The sequence below is a fragment of the Hippichthys cyanospilos genome, chromosome 15, assembly GCF_059441005.1.
Source record: "Hippichthys cyanospilos isolate Australia breed blue-spotted pipefish chromosome 15, RoL_Hcya_1.0, whole genome shotgun sequence".
Classification (NCBI taxonomy): Eukaryota; Metazoa; Chordata; class Actinopteri; order Syngnathiformes; family Syngnathidae; genus Hippichthys; species Hippichthys cyanospilos.
This window is the reverse complement of record NC_142383.1, coordinates 3,503,297-3,523,027: the sequence shown is the minus strand read 5'-3', so window position 1 is coordinate 3,523,027 and position 19,731 is coordinate 3,503,297. Positions and strand designations below refer to the sequence as shown.

The following is a 19,731-nucleotide window of genomic DNA, read 5'->3' as shown; positions in this document are numbered from 1 at the left end:
ATTGTATAACACAGTCAAGTTGATTTAGCACACCTTTGGCTAGTGAAGACTTCTCCCTCGATGCGGATGCTTACTGAATGCCAGCTGTTATCACTCCAAATCACCGGTCCTGTAGCACCCGTTATCACTGCTAACGTCCCTTCATGATGACTGACTGCTCTACCAGCATCGGGTAATTGTTGCAAGCGCAGACTCTTAAAAATGAGATAAAAATCATGTTGTAATGATAAAATGGTCTCTATGTGAGTGCTATCTTAGCTACGTGTAATAAGGTCAAGGGGTTTCAAGTTTTGACAGGCACAAGTGAAATGGATCATGATAAAGTCAAACATGGAGTTTTATCAATGTCCATGTTGTTAGATATAGGTTATGCTTAAAAGCTACCATTGTGCAGAATTTACTGGCACCTAGAAGTGGTATTCTATTTTGCAATCTGCTAAGTATCATTCAGACCCCCCAAATACTTCCCCTTTTAATAAGCGATGAGCAGCTGCCTAATAATACGACAGACAAAACAGATTTTGTTTCAAATCTATCTAATCTACTTTCACAGTGATACGCTATATAATGCGTACGGCACTAACTAACAAACAGATAACAAACATTAGCAGTCGCTGGACTTTTTTTTTTTTTTTTTTATTTGGGATAAAGGGAGGGTGACCAAATTTCTAATTTGAACTGGGACAGTGCACATTTCCAGCCTAGTGTACCGAGTCCCGATGGATTTCACCAGCCCCATTGTTTTGTCTCAATTTCAAGGACACGTACCAAAATCTTGTTGTTTTGTTTTTTAATCCAGCAAGTCAGTTGTTTAGGCCAGGGATTCTCAAACCTTTTCTGGAGTCAGGGATCCTTCCTTAATGAAATGTTATCATTTTATTGGTTTATTTTATTATTTTAAGTTTTGCCAGTATCACGTACAGTCTAATGCTAAGTTTTAATTGCTAATGCTGGTGTAATGATGTTTAAATGCTCCGAAAAATAGCCTGTGTAGCCCAGTAATTGCTTATGTGTGCTTCTGGGGTATTTTTTCAAGTCGAATCAGTGAAGGCCTAAGTGTGAAACGCATGGACTGCCACTGAAACCAATTAAGAAGATATTTAAACTGTTTACTTTCACATTAATGTCATACTGGTACTCAGAAGTGGGAGAATGAAGCTTCAAAATCCTTGATGAACCTGTCGTATATTTTTGACAACTCTAGAGGGAACTTTCTGTTTAACATAAGGCTGAAATCACATTGACTTGCCTTTTCTTAAAACCCTTTCTTAAAAGCAACTGTGTAATCTAGTGGAGTCATATTGTTGTCTAGATTGTTGTCTATTGTCTGTTGTCATATTGTCGCTATTGTTTCACGAAACTTCATTTCCCAGTCACTAAGAGAAGTACATGCTTCTGTGTAGAAGGATTGTGGGGAAATATTTATGCCGCGGTCCCATTGTGGGACAACGAGACATCTTGTGACAACTGATTTTAGGATTTATGCACAGGGTTTTGAAAGTGTTTGCATTCATCGGTCGATGACTAAGTAGAGACGCAAAAGAAAGCGTATATTCAGACAGTTCATAGGGGGTGCATTCAATGACCAAGCACACAGTAGGACATCTCAAACATCAATAGAAAAGGTTATTGTTACTAATTCGCTGCACCAAACAGACTAGTTGATCACATGGGAGCGGGTCGGTGGACAAATGTTATCATATGTCTGACAAACAAACCACATGTAAACGTAAGATGCGGGGGCATAGATAAAAATTTTACTTCATTGACACAACATTGAGTGCATTGGCTTCTTTCAGTGCATTTAACTGTCATCCAAGATAGCATTTAGGATTAGCTAAAGTGTTTTCACAACCACCTGTCACCAGATTGATAAGCAATTACATTTCTTGTAATTAGTTCCTGATGAAAATGTATTGCATATTTCATTTTTGGCAAAGTTGCCATGTCTCAGTTTTTAATTTTGAAAATTGGTCAACCTAAATAAAAGTACAGTATGTTCTGCACTATAAGACGCACCGGATTATAGGGCGCACCCCCAATTAATGACTTATTTTAAAACTTTTTTCCATATATAAGGCGCATTCACCGCATTATAAGGCGCGACAGTAGAAGCAGTCAAACTTTATTAGGAGATTACAAACCAGCTTTCTGTCAACTCCATTCACTCCCAAGATGAATAAACAACTGTCTTGTGTTTTATTTTATTAGTATTTCCGTGACAGTTTATCTTTTAACAGCAAGGTATAACATGTAGTGCAACATTTATATCAGGAAACCTTTCCTTCAATGCAATCACAATATAGTAATACTCAAAGTAATAACAATAATAACTCAAATAATAACTCTAAACTCTCAATAGCATAATAACTCAGTCGTTATGACCAACCTTGTTCAACTGTAAACACACAAAAGAAACAGGTAAAGCTTACTTTATCAGTTCATTCCCCATCTACGAATCCCAATCTCAATATTGATCCATATATAAGGCGCACCAGATTATAAGGCGCACCATCAGCTTTTTAAAAAAAATTAAGGCTTTTAGGTGTGCCTTATTGTGCGGAAAATACGGTGAATATAGGTAACCAAAAAAAACTCAAAATAACAAGGCAAATCCTTTTCCATTGGCTAAAGTCACTGACGTAAACTGAGATACCACATGATTTCCATGTTCTGTGTTGTCTCATATGATATGCTAACATCTCAGTTGATATCAAGCTTGCATATACAGTAGTTTTAGTCCAATTCTAAGGCATATACTGTAAATCCTAAAAACATTTCTTGATTCCTAAAAGAAACTGATTTTAGACTGTTGCAGCACTGGTATTAATGCAAATGTCTGGCCACTTATAAGACCTCAGTGTGTAATTATCTTTCAACATCTTTATGATTTCTCAGTGATTTTGGTGAGGACTTCTTCACGATAGTGACCCAAGTGTTCTGACCAGCCATGACAATAATTAAAGCATGTCACGCCCTGTTAGATTAATTCCACATTAATGTGGTCTGTGTTAAATTTAAAAAGTTGCTTGTTTTTGCCACTCAAACTTGGAAAGGAGAATGTAACTGTCACTTGCGGGAAACTGAAAAATACTTAATTTAAATCAAGGTTGTTTGACAAAATCAGCAGGTGAACAATTTGTCTCATGTCTCTAGCAGTTGACATTACAGTGGAAATGTCATACTTGACAGAGAAAACAATTAACAGCTGTTTGTATTATGGTTCAGGATGCTTAGCTTCATTGGTTCACTATTAAGCAGATGGTTATTCCTGTGTTCATAGATTTTAATGCCAAACAGTTGCAGAAAACTCAACAAATGGGGTATTTAGTCTTTGTTAGTTTTATTTAAAAAAGTGATTCTTAACCTTGTTGGAGGCATTGATCCTCATAACCTTCTAATGCACATTCACCAAATTCTTAGTGATTGGAAAACGAAATGTTTTTCACAAACGATGATCTTTTTTTTTCGATCAACCATGGATTTATAAGCACTGGTTTAAAAGATGGAGGAAGGGCGAGTCAAAGTAGTCATTTGTGCAATAGATTCCATTATTAACAAATTTGTGAAGTCTGACAAAAACAATGAAATGAAACATAACTATAACTCATTGGGTTGGATTGCACTGGTCACTTGATAATGGAAACATTACAGTGAATTTTGACATTTTGTAATTGTCAATATGCAGTGGAGATATATATATTTTTTATACATACAATATATATTGGTGGTGGTCCGTGACTTTCACACATACGCCTTCAGTGATGTCAGACTCGAATAAATAGCCCTCATGCGCACACATACACATTACTGAGCTAGACAGGCTATTTTCCGGAGTATTTAAACGTCACTAAACCCGCATCAGCAATTAAAACTTGTCATTATACATGATGCTGTCAAAACTTGAAATACATTTTTAAAATAATTTTAAAAAATTTAAAATAAATATCCACAAAATTTTATGAAGCCCAAATTAGTTTAATTAAGAAGATAATTTTATTCCTTTTCTATTCATTGAATATGAACAAAATAAAATCACGCCAAACATATTAAAAATGAAACATTAAATAAAGAAAAGGCTTGCACTCACCAGAACAAACTGTGGTCTCAATTGATCAGTCTTTTCAATATATCCCGAATTTTATTAACCTCTTCATGCTCTTTGTCTTGCCACTGAGATGTATAGTGTATCCACACGGGTGTTCCCAAAAGTTTTTTAAAAGCACCGGAGCGCATTGAGGAGCTGTCTTTACCTTCAAACTGAGATGTACAATACTGTATATCCACTCGGGTGCCCCAAGAAGTTTTTAAAAGCACGGTAGCGTGCGTGTCCAGCTGTGCTTTGGTGTCTCGTTGCTGCCTTGGTTAAACAATTGAAGTTTGCTGATCCAGTGCAGCTAAAAAAGCAAATAAATCCTTTACAAATGAAAGACATTCCTAACAGAAATATGTGCCAGGGTCAGCGCGACTGATGGTCCAGCCAGCCAGCCAGAGAAATGGCAAAGTCCAGCTCACGGCCCTGTTCGCCCAGCCAGAAAAACGGCAAAGACGAGTTCACACCCCTGGTAGCCAAGCCAGAAAAATGGCCGCTCATAGTTCGTTGAGTGGAAGTGCAAAACACATTTCACCGCCCCAGATAGGTCAGCTAAAAGCTATGCTATGCCTTTAAGGCAGACCATCCAGTCTCGGTGCAGTGAGCATGCCTCTAGATGGCGATCTTTTGACTCGATTGGCTATTGCAGCCATCTATTAAATACAGTACAGTATATGGGCTCGTTCACATATCCATTTGCGCATGCGAGGAAGCCCGCAACTGTTGATGCGAAGGCCCAAGCCCCTGACTGGGTGAAGGAAGATTTTATACATCCTGGCAGCACAAGACTGTTGAGTTGTTTGCTATAAGGTGCCATGGTCAGGTTTCAGTGTCTGTGTGTGTTTATACCTTGAACCGCAAAAGCCTTGTACTCTTTTTCATATTCATTCCTGATCCTCCCCAGATTAATGCCTTGCCATCAATGGAGCTGGCACACTGACATGCACAGCACAAGAACACATGTGCAAAACATGTGATTTTGCCATTTGATATGAAATTGTGAAGCTCGTCATTAAGACAAAAGCATCATCATGTTTCCATGGCAACCCCAGAACACTGCATATGTTGTTGTAAGATAGGAATAATTTAACATTTCCCTGATGGATGGATGACTTGGTCTCTTGGCTTCCATTTTTTTATTTATTTATTTACAAATCAGATTGACAGCAGACATTTACACTATTTTCCAAATTATTAGGCAGAGTATTTGCTATTGTTCATTTTCGTTAGTCAAGTTTTGTGACCAATGAATATTAAACCACTGAATAAAAATATTTAATTATCAACAATGAGTATGAGCTAAAAACTTTATTGAATGACCGCCCTGTTGAGTAGGTTTTGTTCCAAATGAATATGTACTACACATTCTCAGTCAGTTAGGGTCATTTTCACGTCATAATTGTTCATTGGGAAACCTTTTTCTTTTGGAAACTCTTGACTTTGAATCATTCAGAACATGTCACGCTAAATGACAAGAGTAGAAGAGAATGATTGCCTTCTTTGTTTTCTTCAAAGGCCACTTCTGAGTATGATGGTGCTATTACAGTAAAGCATTTCTTCTCATTGTTACTGGTGCCTTAAACTGATTTACGAATTATGATCAGGGCAAAATTTGTTTAAAGGCTAAATATACTTAAGGGGCGCTAATGTAGTAGACGGATTTTGTGGCGCGGGTGGTGTAATGCAAATTTGGTGGATTTGGAGGCAGGCAGACAGATTCAGGTCTGGGGATGTGTATGGTGCATTCTATTGTAAATATGAACAACAAGCTTGTGCATGTGATTATAATAATCCATTAGTTGAATGAATTGTTAACATTGTCATCAGTAAAATATTTCTAAGAGCCTCAGGAGTTGTCCATGCACTTTGCTGCACGACTGAGGTGTGGATGGCGGTGTCAATAATAGCCAAACAAATAGCTTTCATAATTGAGACCATCTTGCAATTCCTCTGCGTGTGCAGATCCACTGTATTTTTGTATAATGCAGACTTCTGCCGCATTAAAGGGAATGAGAGGACCTTTTGCCATTGGATTGCAAACAGGTTCTCGACAATACAGCCCACAAAGACCCGGATATCCACCTCTACCTACGCGTGTCTATCAAATTGCTGAAAAAATTGCAGGCGAACTGTTTGGAGTATGATATTCCTTCTGAATATCTATGGAGATATAATCAGTGTAAAAATAAAATGATAGAAAAATATTATTGTGAATGTGTCAAAAGATTTATTATAAACAACACTAAGAAACTGGCATTTTCAAAATACCCTTCATATTTCTATTTACGCATTGTGAGTCTGGGACTTCATATTTGAGAGAATGTGCCTTGTCAAGTGATCAAAGGTTGATGTCATAGAAAGGAAAAATTCTTACTTTAAGGTGGCTTTAGTCCGATTTTGCCCTACTTTGAAATGGGTCTTTTCACAGTTTGGCACAGCATGCTTGAACGTATAATCAAAATGCAAATTTGCGTGACTTGGCCCTGCCAAACTTGATAGTTCTAAATCCAGTGACACTGCCTTTATACGTTCAACTGAGAAAAGATGGACATGTGTGCTCCATTCAAGCCCATGGGGTAAACTGGGATAAGAGAACCTGCCGTGATTTCATGTGTCGTTTTAGGTCAGTGGTCCGGTGACCCTTAGGGCTCGGTGTGTCGTCTCTTGGAAATGCAAAATAATTTGCAATAGATCATTACGCAGTAGCATGTGAATGAACACACACGCACGCACACACGCGCACACACACACACACACACACACACACACACACACACACACACACACACACACACACACGCACACACACACACGCACACACACACATCCTCTTGAGGACCAAAGTGCAAATAAAACAAATATAACAAATAAACTACTCCTCTGTTTTAGTTATGATATGTTATTGCAGGAACAAAGTCCTATTGTCATGTTCGAATAAAAGGTTTGAGTCCTAGTTTTTAGAGAATAAATGTGTTTTTCAACAGTTAAAGTCGTAGTATTATCAGAATTCATATATATTTTTGTTGGTTAAAATTTAATTATGGATTTATCTTGGAAAATGCTACTGTATTCACATAGGGGTTTTTTTTCAACAACATTTCTTTTACTCCTTGTTCTCTAAAACAATCTGAATCTATCATTCTAACAATGTTTCCTAAAAATAGTGGTTAAAATAAAGTTGCATTGATGAGAATCACTCTAAAAGTATCTTCACTTGCAGAATTGCTTCGTTGTGGAAGTGATTTTGTAATGTGAATTTTTCGTAAATATAGAGGCACATTTTACATTTAAATATCTTAATCCATTGAAAGCTCCAAAAAAAACGCTCCTAACCCACGTAAATTAATATTATTAATTGTAGCAGTTGACAATATGAATACAGTGCATTTGTTTGCCTTGTGATGGTGCTGGTGTGTTAGTGGTGCTTGCAGAGAATGTTGTTTAGGTCGTTTTAGTTGTGCATTTTAATTTTTTTATTTCCAATGATCTTTCCATCATTTACAAGTCCACATGAGCAATCATATTTATTTATTTTTTTAATTTTTAGCATGTAAGTTAACTTAAGTTTAGTTCAAGGTCATGCAAAGTACTTCCCGTGTTATGTTGTTCACTAACATACAGTCAGACACGACATTGAACGGGTTCACCGGTTTGTTTACAGCTGCCCAAAGTGATATGTATGTGTTTTTATGTGAATATGTGCAATATTAGCTCTCGCTAATGTCAATTTTATGTTTCTTAGGCCTACCGTTGAAAGTGTGAATGAAGCGTGCAAAGATGTGCAAGATCACAGTAAATGTCAGTGCAAAAAACGAGTCGCTCTCAATTGTGGACAAGTTGGCATCCTAATAAGTTGTAAAAATGCATCAAAAACTTTAACAAATATTAGAATTACCAGCTCCAGGAGCAGAGTGGAAACATCGCGGGTTGTCGTATTGTCGTATTACATTACAGTTTTGTTTGAGTAAACGCTGGTCTCATTATTATGCACCAATAATTTTTATCTTTTGTATCCTAATATTTTCCTGAAGAGGCCTTTGCAACCTGGATTTTTGATAACAGGAGACATTCATAAATAGAGATATGTATCACTGTATTTGTTATAACAAAGATCTGATTAAGAAGATATCGGTTCTGTGTGACATTGGCGTTGAAGGCTGGATGCAGAAGGAGTACTCAATTGGACCAATGCCTATAAAATACATTACATAACTTGCATAGTATGCTCTTTCTGACTGAATATTTCAGCGTAAAGCTGTGTGTGCATTTAGCTTAAAGAAATAGGATCTCGCGATTTGACTGATTATCTAAATTCAATTCAATCTACCAACAGAAGTGAATTACTGTGGGTCAGCACACAAGCTCTTCTGGATACATGCCCAGAGGTGCATAAGGAGAGTGACATTTAAAATCTCATCTATTATTTACTTCATTTCAAAATGTGGAAAGTACCAATAGTTGTCGCAACAAGTGCATTCACTGTTGTGCGTGTGTCAAATTGGAAGGTCATGAACTGCAGCCTATCTCAGTTTACTTCAGACCCTTGACTAGTCACTCGTTAACAACACAAAATAGCTGGACAATCATGTCAGATAATATCAAGGAAATGACATCTAAAAGATAAACCTGAAACAAATAGCAAGGAGCTTATTGATTGCGTGAAAACTTTAATGTAACCTTTCCATTTAATTTGGAATACAGTACGCATCACATCAAGGTAGCCGTTTGCGTTCCCGGGGCTGTTCATCACCATTGAGAAAGAACTCAACCAGAATTGCTGACTCATCCATTTTGACATTAATAAGGTTGAGAAAGTTGGTAGACAGTGCCTTTGTTCAAGGCGTGCCGGCTCATAAAGCCCGACTTCCTCAGCATCTTTAGCTCAATTCAGTACTAAATATGTGCAAGTGCAGTTTTTATTGGCCTGAGGAGCAACACGACCTTGGTGTTGCATTAGTTCAGAAAGTTTAGAATTTTGTATTTTATTTAGGGTGCTCTGCTATAGCAGTACAACACTCACCATAATGTTTGTTGTACAAAAGAATTTCATGAATCTTTTTCAATTGAAACTGTTTAGCAATAAACACTGTATTTTTTTCAGATTTCATTGTGGAGAAGTGGTGATCAGATGAACAAAGTCGGTGGTATATTCCGCTAGTTTTACAAGCAGCCACTTTGTCCTATAAGTTTTGGATTATTGTTTTGGATATTTTTATCACAAATGTCCTACGTTTTTTGTGAGATAAAATACAGTCCTTCTGCAAAGTATTCCCAGCTTCACTTTTTTCTCCATTTTGTCATTTTACAACGTCATTCCAAATTGTATTAAATGAATCTCATTTCTCAAAATTCTACACTCAGTACCCCATTATGACAAAGGGAAAAAAAAATATTGACATTGTTTCACTTACATAAGTATTCACAGCCTTTGCCATGACACTCAGCATTAAGCTCATATGCATCCTTTTTCTACTGATCATCCTGGAGATGTTTCTACATCTTAATTGGAGCCCACCTGCTGTGATAAATTCAGTTGATTGGACATGATTTGGAAGGGCACAAACCTGTATATAGGGTCCAGTTAATCGTGCATTTCAGTGCACAAACACCAAATATGAAGTCAAAGGAATTGTCTGTGCACCCGCAAGATAGGGTTGTTTTAAAGCATAGATCTGCAGAAAGATAACAGAAAAAATGTTGCAGCTTTGAAAGTCCCAATGAGTACAGTGGCCTATATTAATTGGTAAATGCAAGACATTTGGATCCACAAGGACTCTTCTTGGGCTGGCCAGCTGTCTGAACTGACCGATTGGTGTAGAAGGCCTGAGAAGGAGGGAGTAAAGCGTGCTGGTGGCAGCAGCATGCAATGCACCAAGAGTGCATATGACCTTTGACTGGGGCATCTGATGTGTGCTAGGGTGCAAATAAATAAGAAGATGCAGAGCAAGGAAAGGTCAAAGCAACACGATGGCCTAGCTCAAGTCAACTATTCATTCTACTCTATTCTCACAAAGTATGCTCTCTTTTGCTCATGTATCGTGAAATAAGTGAAAATTCTTACAAACACATTGGTTTGCAGTCTTTTGTCATCCATTAAGTCTCATCCATATTGTGTTAAACTATACTCTGATTGCACCAGTTGGTGAAAATCCAGTAATTACCTGTGAGAATTGGTCAAGGGTATAAATGGTGTTTTTTTTTTCTTCTTAGTTTTGTTTTGTTTTTCTTATAACCTTGTCTGTGTCTGTCTCTTTCTCCAAGCGGGGTGGTTCGGCTCACAACTGTGGTCAGCTGAAGGTTGGTCAAGTGATCCTGGAGGTAAATGGGGTTTCCCTGAGGGGCCGTGAGCACAAGGACGCCGCGCGCCTCATTGCGGAGGCCTTCAAGACCAAAGAGAGGGACTACGTGGACTTTCTGGTGACTGAGTTCAATGTAGCACTATAGCTGAGTGGGAGAGGATAGCAACAAGCAGGGATTCAAGGACAAAAAGGCAGGAAGACGTTTTCATTTTTTAAATGGCACAACTCTTGAGGTGGACTAAAAGAAACTCCACCTAATCTGTTAAACAACCTAATTTTGTTCTCGATTCTTTTCAACATGTTACCTCTACGCTGTAAGACCTTATGCACTACAGTAGATAATAGCAAAGCCTATACAGTATAACCTATATTTTGCTCTCTCGGTATTGAAATGAATAGATCCGCCTCTTGGTATTGAAATGAATTGATCTGGAACTTATCGCAGTCGTCCAAGTTACCACGGTCTGTTTATTTCATTAGTTATTAGCTAATGCACTTGAAAAGCCCGGTCGATCCTAGTCAGATTTCCTAGTTTGAATTTATATATGTACATATGTGAATAAATATAGCTGTATATACTCTATTATAAGATCGCTATATGAAATATAAATCCGCGGAGAGTTACATCAGTATATATACATATATTTACAAATATGAATTGGAGCAGCTTACACCTGTCAGACGAATGTGATCAATTCTTTTTTTTCCAATGGATAATTGTGTTAGAAAGGACTTGAAGAGAACCGCCGCTAGCATAGTTCCACAAAATTAGCCAGCAGGTTTGAATCGAGAAACCTTTTGTTGGAGGTGACAGTGTTAGCCACTGTGCCACAGTTCCATATTGATAACATTGTCTATAAGTTTCTTTTTCATTACAGCAAGACTATGCATCTCCCTTTTGCAAGTTCTAATGTTTTCAGACATCTGTGCCATTATGAGCTAATGAAAGTACATCATTGATCTTGATCACACCTGACAGCCTAAACACATAACAAGACAGCGGATAATGAAGATACATAGAACACTGAATGTGGACATGTTCTCAGTGGGCAAATAACATCTCAAAGCGTTCCACTTAGACCACGCAGTGTTCTTCCTGCTGCTTCTTCTACGAGCCAATTTCATTGGATAATATCCTATTACTCACTAATTAAACTCCCCGGGGAGCATAATGATGCCATATCCAGTGCAACAACTCAGGATGGATAGTCATAAGAATTTTAGAGGACTGACATAGAGCTTCGCTATCCCTCTCACTCTTGGACACCCGTCCTCTCCATTTATAGAAAAAAAGCGATTAGGAGATATACCTGACACAGAAAATCTAGTAGCATTAAGACAGATCGGGTGAAATTGAGGAAATTAGAACAAAAGAGTAAACAACATGTGACAGGTTTTTCTTAAGAAAGTACATTTAGTCAAACCACATCTGTGCATATGTCACCCCACAATGGAACCATTTAAAGTGACATCGTGTAAGATTTAGATAATTAAAAAGGAATAAATGAAATGTTTATATATTTCAAAAACTTGCAAATAAATGTGTTTTTAACTATCAACAGTATGTTTTAGGTATAATTGTAGGTCTAGTTATCATTAAATTATATTATATGAGGGCTGTCACGCTTCCGGACAGCAGGAGGAGGAGCGTTTATTGCTGGATTTATGTTAATGCCCCTAAAGCTCCTACAGGCACATGCAAATAATTACACGTACTCCCTTTAAGTCGAACATAGTCCACTTCTTATTAGTCTGGATTTGCTGAGGTGGGCAGTTTGTCATAACTGACTGACTGTCAGTGACGGATCAACATTTTGCCAATGAACCGCCGAATGACGAAAATATTTTAAAAACGACGGAGTAAGACCGACGGAACAGTAGATTTCATCCGTCATTTTAAAATCGTCACGACCTGTCACTGTTCTGAGAAATGTTTAAATTGCCATTATCTAGTAAATTAAGTTCAGCAAAACCTTGCTTTTGCTATGGCGATGATGACCAGAATGAGTGACCGACCGACGATTGGCCAATGGAGCAACAGACCGAAGATGATACTTTACGGTTTGAAAAGATGGCAGACCAACAGTGACAGAGGGAGCGGGGCACCTACGACTGATGAACAAGCAAAATATTGTAAAATGCCCACCTCTGCGAATTTGACTAAAACAGTTGTGGAAAAATATAGAAGCCAATGTAGAGCAAATTTATACTTCCAAGTAGGTTTTCCCCATTATGCCATGGAGTACTGGCATGCACATGCCTAAGTTAAAAAATATTAATCATAATAAACAATGATGACTTAATTTTCAACATATTGGTGTAATATTGATGAAATGCAAAAACCAAAAATAGTTCTTTGTTTACTTGTAAACAAGCATTTAGCTTAAAAGCATGTTTGAATGCGTTTTCAAGTATGTTTGAATGGGATTGCAGGTACGTTTGAATGTATTTGCAAGTGTTTTTTTGCCAATCTAAATTGTTTACTCCATATAAAAACTCTTGCAGTTTTATAATCTCAAAAGATTATATGATGGAAATTTTGATATGCTGTGATAATTTGTTGTGTTTTGTTTTGTTTTTACACGTGTTAACTCATTAAGTTGACCACTGCAAAAAGCGAAACGTAAACACAATAAGATGCTGAGTTCTGGTGGTGTAAACCACACTGTTGAGCTGCACAGGTCTCAATTTAACGACGGCAACTGTAAGAGTAAAACTAACAAAGGATGCGACCTTTCTATACAAGTGAAATGACTTATTACTTACTTTGAATAACGGTCTGCTATGCAACTCATTCAAAGTTAAGTTGCACTAATTTGAATACTATAATATGAAGACATTGCCCCTAGTTTAGTTTGTATTTTAACAATTGAAGAAAGTCGCAGCATATTGTTTTCTGCATGAATTAATCATTGTGGCTTTGAAGATTCTTTGTGTAGCAGATGGTGGGAGCCTCCTGCTGTGTAAAAACTTGCCTGATAACTTGCTCCCAGATAATGACTTCCAAGTGTTCCTGGAAAATCAGTGTTTCAAACTACACATTGGAAACAACTCCAAGTAAAAAGTAAATACATAAAAAATCATTTTCATAATAACAAATCTGATTGTGACTCAAAGCATATAGATTATGGGAAGATTCAAAAGAATTTAGGCTCACAATTAAACCCTGAATAGGATTTAATTTGCTTTTCAATCTTACGTTGCTATAAGTCTGAGGGTGCAGCAGCCAATTAATATATTTTCAATCACTTGATAAGAAATGATGACTGGAAATAAATTTATAATAGTCACTGTGGCACTTAAAACACTTCAAATGCTGTTTGTGCTCTGACAACGTGATCTAGACAAGAGCGGCTGCACAGCTTCTATTTAAATAGCAATCAAAAAGGCACATAAATGAAAGCTGTTTTGAGCATTTGCACATTACATGAGGATGCATCACCACATCATCACACCCAAGCCTCTCGATAGCAAATGCAATGAATGATAGGAAAGGTGTAAAAAATAGCACATCAATTAAGTATAATTCTCTTGTTTTGGTTTTCACTGATAAAACCACTTCAGATTTAAGATTTTTTTTCCTAACTGGATTAAATCAAAATAATAGATGACTATTTTTCTTACTTTCGCCTATTCAAATGATTTATATACCTTATTTGTTACATCTTTTAATGATGATACGACTCTGATATAACATAGTGGAACCTCTACAGTATGTTTTAAACATCCATTCATCGATTTTCTCTTGCCACTTACCCTCACTAGCTGAGCTGAAATTGAACTTGGAATTCTGAACTGGGCGCCAGACGTGCTAACCACTCTACCACTGTGCTGCCCTTTGGTTTAAACAATCTCACCCGAAATAATGGAGCCACTATATAGCATGTTCCAGCATCTCACTGTCACTATTGTAAAACTGTTAAGTTAGATACAGCAATTTAAGATTCACGATTCAAGTTTTACCTTGATTTTTGTTATTACTTTAAAGACATAGGTGTACATTACAGTCATGCAGTGAGTCACATTAACCCCTGGGTGTCCGGGCATTTTTCACTAGCCTGGGCTTATTATCACCCAACTTGGGCTGACTTTGAAAGAAAACCTATCCATACATACAGTATAAATATATATATATATATATATATATATATATATATATATATATATATATATATATATATATATATATATATATATATATATTTTTTTTTTTTTTTTTTTTTTTTTTGGGGGGGGGGGGGGGGGGGGCGGCTAAATTGTAAAAATGTGATAATAGCAAAAGTAAATGCCCTGTACATTTAGATATTTATTCAATTGAAATGTTGGGATGGGATGTTTATTATGTCAGCATTATGGGAGTCCAGGCTAAGCCGTTCATCGAAGTCATGAGGCTTGCAAAAGTCATAAATTAGCCGCTTAACCCACCTGGTGGTTTTTGGGTGTCAACATAAAAAATTCTATTCCGGATTAATGCAAAAATTGGGGGAAATGTATGATGAAACATCTGGTTTTCAATATGTAAAAAATTGACATTATTTCCAGTTTTGAATGTCAGTAAATGAACCCGACATAGGCTAAATTTGACACCTATAGGGTAAACCTCAAGACCTCCCATTTGCAAGCATTTAGAAGGGGCCGCAGTGTGGCATATTGAAAAGTCGTCATGTTTTGAAAATCTTTGCAATATTTTAGCCTCTATGTGGGTTTTTTTTTTATGCTTTTCCTTAGATATTGCGCATAAAAAAAAACATCAAAAAGCCAAAGTTGGGTGAAAATTTCCCCCAGGGGTTAAAGAGGAATTTCCTTTAACATTCAACAATGTAATGAAAGGGGGAACATTGATTTTGTGTGATGTTTCATATTCAGCAAGAAAAATGTGAGAAAAGGAGATACGTGAGAAAAGGAGATAGGTATACTTAATAAGCAGACTAACAGTCGGAAAAATATGACTCATACTCCCTTTGCCCAGCACGACCATCTATTTTTATGTTTTACTCTGGTTACCTTCTTCGCATTTCTGTCACCAGATGACAAGCATTAGCTTTATGCCTTCATAATTTGTCTTTAACTGAGTATGCTACAGTTAAATTATGGTTTGATTTTACCAGTAGCCAGTTGGAGGTCGACCAGTGTCCCGTAATGTATTGGCTTCAACTTGAGAGTTTTCACTGTACACTAGAATTTGTGGACTTTGTTCTCCCTAGCTGAGGTTAAGGTTGTAAACGAACAGAGCGGGTCGATATAAAATTTCTCAAGCAAGAAAGTAGGTCTACTTGGAACTTCTGTCCTATATTAACCCTCCCTGCCCTGAACCCCACTGGCCCGTAAAGTCGCACAGCTCTGCTCCGATTCTGGCATCAACGAGTTTATGTGTGCCATTACCTCACAATAAGACACTAAATAAATGCAATTTCCCTGCTTTTGTTGTTTATATCGTGTCGTTTTATCCATGTCTGCAGTGGGGCAGTTGTCATGTGTAACTTGCGGAAGAAACAATCACAATGATGATGCAGCACGTTCAAGTCGGGCAGCCAGGGATGTGTTGGTTTATAGGCAGCCTTGTTCAGGCCTAAGCATTCTGAGACCAGGGAAGTGTACCGTGCTTGAATGCTCATACTTGACAAACCAACTGGGCCGTATTCTTGTGTTGAGTGCACCTAAAATTTTTATACTGCCGGCTTCATGCTGCTCAGGTGAAGTGTAGATGAATGCAAATCCAACTCTCAGAGAGGCAAGTGTGAAAAATAGAATAGAAATGTACACATCAAACGTCTTTACAATTGTTATTTTTCCATTTTTGTTTCAGCTCATAATTTGTGTTTAAAGATTCACTAAAGGGTGGTTAAAGATTTGTACTGTAGTATCACTCCTAAATGAGCCCATCTTTTATAAATATGTCAATAAAGCAGTAGGGCCTCATTGACCTGCTATTTAAAGGGCTGCAGGGAGGGAGAGGCAATGGAAGAAGTAATAGCAACTTAAGACAGTCTCATTACTCAGACTCCACAGTGACAGCAGTCTGGCCTTCACTCTGTTCCAGTGCCATGCAACCAAGCAGACCCACCCCCCCAACAGTGGCTCCCAACTTCCTTTGTTAAATCATTTTATCATTTTTATTTGTTTCATTGAGTGTGCCTCCTCTTATATTAGCCAGTTCTTTTTTATCTTTTGGCTTCCACACTTGGATGTTTGACTTGTACATCTGCCTCTTTTTGAAGGGCTTGTTTCATTGTACAGTGATCCCTGGCTAAAAAAAAAAAGTGCAAAGACACGCTGTGAAGGTTTCCTGCATGGCAGGCAAACTAGTTAACTATAAATGCACTTGCCACAGACACTCCTCGAACATTGAACTACTGCAGTACACATATTTACTTAGATCTTTATTAAAACTTATGTAGTAACTGTACCGTTATCCATTCCCATCCCTTTGGCTGTAGTTACACAAAGACCCGCGGTAATATTAGTGGCGCCGGGAAGTCTAATTAGAAGTGAAGCCTTTAGCTGACCAAACATGATAACAATCAGTTCACATTCAAAATTCAAATTTATTACAAAATAAATCTAGGTAGCGATTTATAACAATCCGGTGCAGTGCTCCTCTTTCCACCTCTTTGTGTCCAACAGCGTCTTTGAGTTTCATGATGGGGGTGGGCATTCCTGCAAGACACGTAATTGGCACCGGGCGCGATCATCGACCAATGAGGGCAGGAGTAGATACAACTCTGGGGCGGGAATGGATTACAACTCCTGCCCTCATTGGTCGGTGGTTGCACCGGCTGCCAATCACGTGTCTTGAAAGAGTTAACATCTCCTTCATGAAACTCAGGCACGCAGGTTAGGTTGACACGAAGGACGAGGAGGAGAAAACAGCGCTGCACTGGAGCATTGTAAATCACTTACTGGACCTAGATTTCTTTTGCAATAAATTGGAATTTCAAGTGTAAACTCTGATTGTTATCATTTTGGTCGATGGTTGCGATTTTCTCTTATCGCAGGGGGGTTCCTCTTCACCGCAAAATGAGGGATTACTGTATTTGAACATTTTCCACTGTTAACAAGGTGTGTATAAGAATGTATATCACCTTTGGCACAATGATGACTCAATTTTTATTAAATATGAGTTGTGTTTTTTTGGGGGGGGGCTCTATTTCTAATCTGGAATTAAGTTGTTCGTCTCCCTAAAACACTGCCTCTCTGTGCAGCTGCCATGCCCCTTTCATGACATTGTCTCAGTGCACCGCTGACTGCTAGGAGAAAGGGAGAGTGCTTAGTCTTCATGGGCAGTACTCAATGAGTGACTTACATACTGTATGTGAGTGTCCTGTCATTTTCTCTGATCGGGAGGGGTTGTTACCGGGAGCATAACAATGAGCAGGAATGCTCAGAGGAAAACGCCACCTTGGGCTCGTTTTAGACAGGAAATAGCATTCTAAGATGGTTACAAATTCCAAAATGTTGGATTTTCATGATAAAAGCCCTTTAAATGTATTTCGTTCTCATCTGTTATTGTCCCCATGTTGTTTGCCTGCTCCCAGCACATTTGATCAAGAGGGTTGTACAATGCTATTTATACAGAAAGTGTGTATAATTTTTCAATAAAGATAACTACACAAAACAGTTATGTGTGATTAATGATGGTCAAATGTTGCCTTTGTTAAGTGCACCAGGTGATTTTTATTCTTGTTTGTCTGACAGTCAAATGACAATCCCAGGAAATTGTGGTTGATTTTACGAGAAATTTGGGATCCAAAACCAATCATTTTTGGTGAATCTAAATAAAGATGGGATTTGTCGTTTACATTTTTTTCAACATAATATTTGTATAGTAATGGTTCTTAAATTTCAAACTTTTCGGGGTGGAGACCAGCACTTGTTGTCACTGGATAACTTGTCATGTTATGCTCTCCACCAGAAGGAAGCGGAGTACTAGTTTTCTTCCTTTTTGCAAAACAGTATAATTTTGCACAACCCTAAACAGGTACATTTTTACCTTTATACACTGGGTTTCAAATGGTGAGGCAAAATACGTTTTAGTCCAATTTCTATGACAAATCGATGCAGATATTAGGATAATTTTCAAGTTTCATTCAAATTTCATTTATAAAATCTTGAAATGATCATTGTATTTTTACAATAAATAACTCAAGACCACTGCTCCAAATTATGAAGCACAAGTGTTTCAAGACATTTTATAAGCTGTAAAGAACTCAAAATGGTCAAATGTTGAATTTCTAACATTATAAGACCATGTGAAATAAAATATTATTGATTGATATAATTTTTAATAAAACTTACGTTAATGTAGGACCCCTTGCTTGATAGAACTTCCATAAGCCTTGCATCCTTTGAACATGAGTTTCTGGAAGATTCCAGCTTTACATCTTTTGCAGGGTGTTAGAGTAGCGTCCCAGAGCTGCTGCTTGGATATGAACTGTCTCCCACCTTTATAGATCTTTTGCTTGATGACGCCCCAGAGGTTCTCAATAGAATTGAGGTCAGGGGAAGATGTTGGCAACACCACCAATTTCTCTTCTCGTGCTCATAGCAGCCAGTGACTCGGTGGTCTTCTTCACAGTCTGAGATTGGTCATTGTCAAGCATTAAGATTTTTTTTTTTTTTTCCCCAGAAAGTACGGTTCTTGTTTTTGGGCCATGGAAGGAAGTGGTCACTCAGAAACTACAAACTTTGCAAAGTACTCACAATCACATCTAAGGGCATTTTAGAGTGTCCAGTACACCTACCATGCATGTTTTTGGAATGTGGGAGGAGACCGGAGTGCCCGGAGAAGACCCACGTTAACACGGGGAGAACATGCAAAGTCCAGCAATGCAGGTGCAAACCTGTGCATCACTGTCCGTGACAATTCGACTGCTCACAGTATCCTAAGCATCCCGCAGTTCTTGGCTAAGAACAGCGTTTAGCTTGGTCAGTGTATTTTCTCAGCATTTGTTTCATGCGCTTCATGAAATCATACGCCAAATCCTGAGAGGGAAGCATAATTCTAAACACTAACATATTTTGATAATATATTTATCTTATACTTAATTTTGTGTATTTATATATTGCTTGGAAAAGAGGAAGGTGCTAAAGTGAATGTTATTTTGATGTGATTTAAAAGAAGGGGGGAAAAAAGTTGGAACTAATGTTAAAAAAAATAGTAAACCCCACCAACGAAGATTTGACATCACACTTGATACGGCATTCAATGTTTCTTTTTTTGGCGGAACACGCTTGTGTGTCTATGACACGTATCGAACGTTTCTCATCACTCGTTTGAAAGCGACCGAAGAAAAATTCAAAGCACTGGGACAAATAAATGGATGATAAATACTGGCGGGA

The 19,731-nt window shown here is 37.7% G+C and overlaps 1 protein-coding gene across 2 annotated transcripts in view; it reads left to right on the top strand.

The window, feature by feature from the left end:
* Positions 1-14,498, top strand: part of LOC148411392 (whirlin-like) — a 147,126-nt gene extending 132,628 nt beyond the window's left edge. For both annotated transcript variants that reach the window (XM_088435435.1, XM_088435436.1), the window contains one exon: positions 10,355-14,498. In XM_088435435.1, coding sequence (XP_088291561.1) covers positions 10,355-10,537 — 183 coding nt within the window. In that variant the 3' untranslated portion in view covers positions 10,538-14,498. The remainder of the gene's footprint in view (positions 1-10,354) is intronic.
* Positions 14,499-19,731: the final 5,233 nt, after the last annotated feature.